The following is a 7,208-nucleotide window of genomic DNA, read 5'->3' as shown; positions in this document are numbered from 1 at the left end:
GCTCCTGATGCTACATTGGATTGACGTCACTGAAGAGGGCTGGCTCGCTGTCATCCGCGTAGAAGGGAAGGGCATGACATGGGGCTACATTTTCCAATGTACAGTTATTTACGCGTCGTAGTTTGTTAAACCCGTTGAAAAGTATTGGTATTTATGTACACATTTAGCGGTCTTTTACGTTTGTACTTCTCGAACTAAAAGTTGCTAGCTAAAGGGCAACTAGCCGGTAAGTTATTGTAAATTGCTGTTAAAGGTAGCCGGTTTCGACGGAAAGCCTCCGCATGGCGTTAATCCTGTTTACGAGGTCTAGGGCACCGTTAATGAAGACGTCCCGATCGCTGAAGAGCGATTTCCGGAAAGGCAAAGGTAAGATTAACATACTCTTATATCACAGTGAAGTATTGTGTATTATGTCAATTTAGACAAAGTAAGCTATCTAATAGCTTGGTGTCATTAGCACGTATGTTACAGGAGTCGTCTGTGAAAACGTCGGTGGTCAAGTCTGAGTTTTCAGTGAGCTGGTGTGGGACTCAAGGTGACAGTGTAGTCTTTTAGCAGAAACTGGGCATATGAATATCTTCTCATTAATTTTTAAGCAATAATCATTACTGTACTGTTAGAACAACTTCTTTTGCAGCCATGCGACATGAATGTACACGGTATATCACCTAATTCTTCCCGCAAAAGAGCAAAACATATTTTGGGATCCAGGTCATCTCAGGACACTGCAGTCTGGGAGCAAATTCGTTGCTATGGCAGCCAGGCTCTTTTATTTTTTCACCATACACAAGATATGCTCACCTATTCAAGATGTTTTGTCAGATTTGACACAAAAGAAGCCATGTTTTGGTGATTTCCAAATTTTTTGCTGATATCCTCCTTTATCCTCATTGTTTATTGTTGTGTGTTGGTGAGGTGGAACCACAACAAGCAGAGGTTCTTTCAAAGGGGTGGTGATGCTGTAAATGTAGAGCTCTGCAGGATTTCGTGGATTTAAAAACAGGCATTAATTTCTAGTTATGATACAGATAATGCATTCCTCATCCTTTAAACCAACTGATTTTATATATATATATATATATATATTTTTTATATATATATATTTATATATATATATATATATATATATATATATATTTATATATATATATATATATATATATATATATATATATATATATATATATATATATTTTTATAGAAGATTCATCACATAAAATGTGGCTACTTACTTCCCTATATTTGCAATTCCTGGATGGGGAAACAAAAAACCCAAATGTGACTTAAGGGCATCTGTAATTTGATTGATGAGTCTGATAAGCAACTAAATTCCACTGTCAACTGTAAACTCATATGAACAGAGGAAAATGTGTCAATTATAAACAGTCACCAGCAAATGAGTCAGCAGTGACAAATTTTTTGGCATTGGCTAATAAGGAAGGAGATATGAGAGTATGTGTCGATAATCATTTATGCCCAAGCTTCATAAGATGTGAATCCTTAAGCATGACTGTAAGGTCATTCTATTGGCGTCTAGATTGCATCACAATACAGAACCCTAAAACTTCACATATGATTTCATACGATAGCAATAGAAGCACTCTAATTGTTTCAACCATTTATCTGTGCCCCCATCAGTTTAGAGGAGTGGTCACATTTGGTATTCAAATGTCTCTCCCCATCTGACTGGTCCTGGATCAGACGAACTGGGTGTGAGGAAACCCCTCGGCCAAACATTTGTGCACAGCATGAATGACAAGTTAGTTCTTATATAAGAGGACGTCATTATAGCCCAGAAGTCATGATAGCCGTACATCATTTACCCTGTGCTTTGATGCCAAGCTTATAAATAGACGAGGGTCAAGATGAGAATCTGTCTGTCTGTCTGTCTGCGGTGGAAGGTTGGCTGCAGGCCCACATTATCAGACAAGTTGCAGGACTTCCACAAGGAAAGGACAGAGCTTCTTCTATTCTACCCGACTCTGTTTGTCGCCCTCTGTGATTATGAGGGCTGTTACATTTTCACAAGTGTATGTTAGTTGATACCATGACAAATGTGCTTACTGTCCATCCTTACTGGAGCCAGATATGAAGATCGATTCCCTGCTCTCCCCTGTGCTGCATTATGGAGCTGAGACCTTCAGGGACCCGCTGGTAGCCAGTTAGCTTAGCACAAAGAATGGTAGTGGATCTGTAGTGTTAGCGTCTAAATGAAGCCATAAAATGCAATTTTTCACTAAACACACTTCACCTGCATGAATATAATTAGGGCTCTACATGACAATTTAAAACTAGAAGAAACAATCATTTTAGCACGAGACACATAGTCAGAACTACTTTCCTGACTGGGTGTAGGGATTTAATGCGGCGCTTCTTGTTGGCCAAAGTTACAGTTCCAACCACCATCATTCAGTGTGCTAAGCTAAATACCGGTCAGTTGGTCTCCATGAGTTTCAGCTCTCAGAGGACAGAAGGCTATGTGGCTTCTTGTCTGATTCAAATAAGTGTGTTTCCTAAAATGATGATCATGGTCCGTGCTAATAGTGCCCAGTGAGCTTTCACTGTTGGACTTCAACCTGCATGTCGTCTCTGCACACTTGTGAGCATGTATCTTTCATCCAACGAAAGGATGTAAGGTCAAAAGTAGTAAAGATTAGAGTATTATCTGATAGTGTCAGGTAATTAAGTGATAAACAATACAATTCCAATGCATGATGTCACATGAGCAGCATTGGGTATTTGTGTGAGGGTGCATAGTAAGGATGTGTGTCGCTGTGTGTGTATTTTATGTTGTTGTTTTATTTAAGCTGAGGCAACTGTTTCAGACAGTCTATTATATTCTCTATGTTCAAGATTTTTTAAGCAATAAATGATTGGTTGCTCTGTATTAACACTGCATCGTTTGGTTTATCTCCTGGTGAGACAGGTCCCTTCGGGACACTCCACCCTTCTGCCAAATGAGCAAAACATGATTTGGGATTCAGGTCATCTCAGGACAGCCTCTCACTTCACTGCAGTGTGTGAGCATGCTCGTTGCTATGGCAGCCAGGCTCTCTCTGCTCCTCCGAATTCTCAAAGATGAGTTGTGAGATTTGACACAAATGAAGATCTCATAGGTTCCCTGATGCATGCGGTACCATGATGATGTTATTTAGTAGCTAATATCGCTGTTCGTCACAGCTGCAGGCCAAACCAAGTTCATGGAAGAATCCCTTCAGTTCTTTTACATTGTCATTTATTTCTCCGGCACGTGGAACTTAATGAAAAAAAAATCAGGCATATTAACAATGATGATATCCTTGAATAGGTCAGATTTAGAGTTGGTCCAGTTATTGGTCTTGAAAGAGGGCCACATCCTTAGATTGCACTTCCAGGAATACAATGACACAAGGATGACTTACTTCTGCTGGCCAATCCAGAAGTTGGCATCAGCAGGTTCCCTTGACCAAAAGCCTTTGGGCTTTTCAGGTTGCTTTTTTGACAACTGACAAACTTAAGTTCTGTGTTGAACAAAAGTTGGTTTGACTTGTATGTTTCAATCTGCATGATAATCTTCAAAAATGTATTTTGGTTGAATACATTTCAGTACAAAGCTAGTGTTATGCTATGAACTACAGCAGAGATGTATGACTTCAGCATCCCCACAACTGACTTGATGCTTTTTCTGTTTTTGGCGTGATGACATGTAATATCTGTGAGGACCTTTGGAGTCTTGTTTAACCACTTGTTAGCTCCCCCATGCTTTTTAAGCCACATAACCACCTCAAATTCACAAGTGTGGTGTTAACTGACACTTTTGCTCTTTTAGAATAAAAACTTAAAATATCTTTGGCTGGTGTTCACCACAGACCTTATTTTAGGCCTGTAATCGCAAACACGTTGACTTGGATGCATACCTTTTATTAATACCTGCTTATTCCCAGGTTTTGGATTCATACCAGGTTTATTGAGTGAGAGTGTAATCCAAGAGGTATTGAGCCAAAGACACCAGTTTTATTGGATGTGTTGGAAGAGATGCAAGATCTGGTAAACCTACATGCAGCAAGTGAAGCAGAACCATCATGTGTTCTAGACCGAAGGTTGCCTGATGGATACACAAAAAAGTATAGAGGACACTTGATTTTCCAAGCCTTTATTTGTTGGTAAGGGGCCAATGTGGAGCTTAACACTACAGCAAAGTCAGAATCTCACAATAATACTGGATTCAGAGAGAGAGCTTGTGTTTGGTGTCCCTGCAGCACGCTGGATACACTGCAAAGAAACATCTGTGATGGGAGGTGCTGAGTCAGTAAACCAATTATCAGGTCCTACCAACTGTCCAATTTGTTTGCTGCCACTGTCTCACTCACAGAGGAGCTCATGCTGTTAACAAAACAAAGGACGTTTTAGATGATATCTGTATCCGGCATAATACTTTCAAAGTTGTATGTCTTTGTCTTGTGCATGGAAGGGCTGAGAAAAAAGTGGCGTGATCTCACTCTGCCTCCAAAATGACCCCGAGTCTGGTGGATCTGCTGCTCATACGGGCATGTGGAAGTGTTATTAGACACCAGTTTAGCACCTCTCAGTCAGCCGGGTGCAGGTCCCACATGTGGGAGCTGTTGCAGGTAGGGTGGAGCGTCATCATATGGTCCTCCAAAGGTAGACAGGGAGATCAAGACCACATCAAGGTCAAGGACAAAATACCTCCAGCTTCTACTGCAAGTCTGCTCATCCTCTTAGGCTTTTCAAGGTGTCTTCCCTTCTCCCTTGTTAAAGGGATTTCTTTATTTGTCCGCCAGTGTGAGGTTGAGCGATACGGTGTTTCACATGGCCGATATATGGCTATAGATACTGATCAGGTCAGCAGGTAGCTGCTACATTATGCATATATGATAAGAGCAATAATATTGCTGCACGTAGTAGCAACATCTGTATTCCGCTCTTTCTCTATTCATCATTCAGTGTTTACTCCAACTGAGGGTCTGAGAGCAGAGAGGATCACACCTCAGAGAATGTAGAGCCCACTGAAGCACATTGTGATTTGGGGCTGTATAAATGAAATTAGATTTCAGAGAATTGTTTTGCATTTTCTGAAATGAGTTTTAATGAATGGAGCCCAAGACAGTGAGCAGTTGAGTAACAGTCACATTGCCAGAGACAATGAAAGCAAAGTTTTACTTCTAAAACAAGTAAAACCAGCTTTAGTAATTGGCATATTAAGGATTTTATCACTATAATGACGCGAGTTTGAAGCTGTATGCACATGAAACATCATTTGATGTTGTATCAGGGGAAAACAAAGTGTCCTGTATTCACAATATACTTGATCTCCAAAGTTTATGACCAGCAGTGTTGTGATCGATGATGCTGGTGAAAAGATTTATCATTAATAAAATGCAGTGTAACAGTTCAGAGAAGCTCTTCAGGGAGAATTGGTGAATGATCAAGTTCTTGAAACCAAAGGTGTAAAATAACTTCAGAGATAACCCCACAGCAGCAGATTAAACAGGGGAACAGTGCGGGGTCGGGTCACCCACAGTATTTCCAGAGTTTTCCTAACCAGCCACAGTAGCTGCGTGGCCACTCAGTCCGGAAGGTGACATTGTTCCAGTAAACTCTGCGTCCTCCTGGCCGCCAGCAGTGGCCCATCATGCTCAGTCAGGCCTTGCTGGGTTCAGTCCAGTCAGCCATGTGAGCCGCAGAGGAGAGGCGGGGCCAGGCCATCTGTTCTGAGGTTATTGGTTGGAAGTGACTCACCACTCCTCCGTCTCTCTCTCTCTCTCTCTCTCTTTATCTCTCTCTCTCTCTCTCTCTCTCTCTACTAGGGCCTCACACCAACCACAGCCTGTGTGGTTTAGGAGCCCCTCTGAGGGCCTCACAGGGTGGGAATATCTTGCCCTCAGGACGCAGAAGTGAAAAGATCTTGCTAGAAGAGTTATATAACACACTCGGTAGATGTGTACACAGAAAACTATGATTGAAAGTAATTTAAAAGCAGTAAGAGTATGTCTGAAATGGTTTAAGAACAACAAAACTAACAATTGTAACTACAACATACAGACTGGTCTCTAAAGGGTTTCTTTGTACAGTTTTGCTAAATGTGTGGATGCTGTAATCAGGAGTTGCCATCTCTTTGCCTCTACTACGTGGATATGACAATGTTTTGGACACTAACCTAAAGCAGCAACGATTAACCAACTATTTGCAAAACTTGAAATGGTTTTCAGCTATTATGATGATGAATTGTTTGAGTCATTGTTTAAAGATAGAAGTCTAAATGATCTCAGTAGAGCCTCTCAGTTGGGGATATTTTTAGGTGTTTTTACCTCTCAGTTGATAGCAAATTGAATATCTTTTGTTTGTGGGCAAAATGGAACATTAATATAGCACCGATTGACAGTTCTTTTAGAAAAAACAATATATGTGTTAATCAAAAAAATAATCAACAGATTAATCAGTCATGAAGATAAAAGGTAGTTGCAGCACTGATGCTCACCTCAGCAGCAACTTCATCTGAGCAGCTTGCTGGTACTTTAAAGTTTGTCATGGTACCGTGATGCAATACAGAGACAGTACTGGCAAAACACGACAAACTACTGCCTACCTACTTTACTTTACTACCATAAAACAGAGCTGGCAGGAATGTTACTTTGTGCTCATGAATCAACATAAATAATACATGTATTAAACATTGAATGTATTCATAGATGAGTGATATCAAAGATGTAAGACCTCATGTGGAACGACAAAAAATCATGATATCCTCTCAACAACCCCCTCCCCCCTTAATCTTAGCAGTGCTAGCCTTGCCACTGGTTGCTAACACCATCCGTGGAGGGAGAGGGGGTACACAGCAGGTGGTGTAATGTTTCAAGGGGTACAAGACTTTTGTCAGGAACCACTGTCCAAAGAAGAAAAACTATAATATTGTCAGTTTCCTTTGACGCAGAATTTGGAAGCCGTTTATGGGTCGGTAGGGTTTACAGAGAGGGCCATTGAAGAATCGAAGAAGAGATGTCAGTTTTGATGGTCCTCGGAGTCATTTCAAGTCTCTTTAAGGTTCCTCAGGTCTCAGCATATTCTGGTTCTGTACTTCTTCCAATCTGGAAACAAGCTGGATCGGCTTTCATTGTGTTTTGCCAAGCAAGGTGAAAACTCTCTATTCTTTAAATTCATGAGTAACGCTGCAGTAAAGTGCAAAGTCTGCAGATGGCTGCTGGTGTTAA

General features: G+C 40.9%; 1 protein-coding gene across 6 annotated transcripts in view; it reads left to right on the top strand.

The window, feature by feature from the left end:
- Positions 1–41: 41 nt before the first annotated feature.
- letm1 (leucine zipper-EF-hand containing transmembrane protein 1) overlaps positions 42–7,208 on the top strand; it is a 32,007-nt gene continuing 24,840 nt past the window's right edge. For all 6 annotated transcript variants that reach the window (XM_086182207.1, XM_086182206.1, XM_086182205.1 and 3 more), the window contains exon 1: positions 42–366. In XM_086182207.1, the coding sequence (XP_086038333.1) occupies positions 282–366 (85 nt within the window). In that variant the 5' untranslated portion in view covers positions 42–281. The remainder of the gene's footprint in view (positions 367–7,208) is intronic.

This window comes from Aulostomus chinensis, chromosome 17, assembly GCF_037954235.1.
Source record: "Aulostomus chinensis isolate RoL2024-O1b breed Wild chromosome 17, RoL_Achi_v1.0, whole genome shotgun sequence".
NCBI lineage: Eukaryota > Metazoa > Chordata > Actinopteri > Syngnathiformes > Aulostomidae > Aulostomus > Aulostomus chinensis.
The sequence above is the reverse complement of the archived record's forward strand: the minus strand, read 5'-3'. Positions and strand labels throughout refer to the sequence as shown.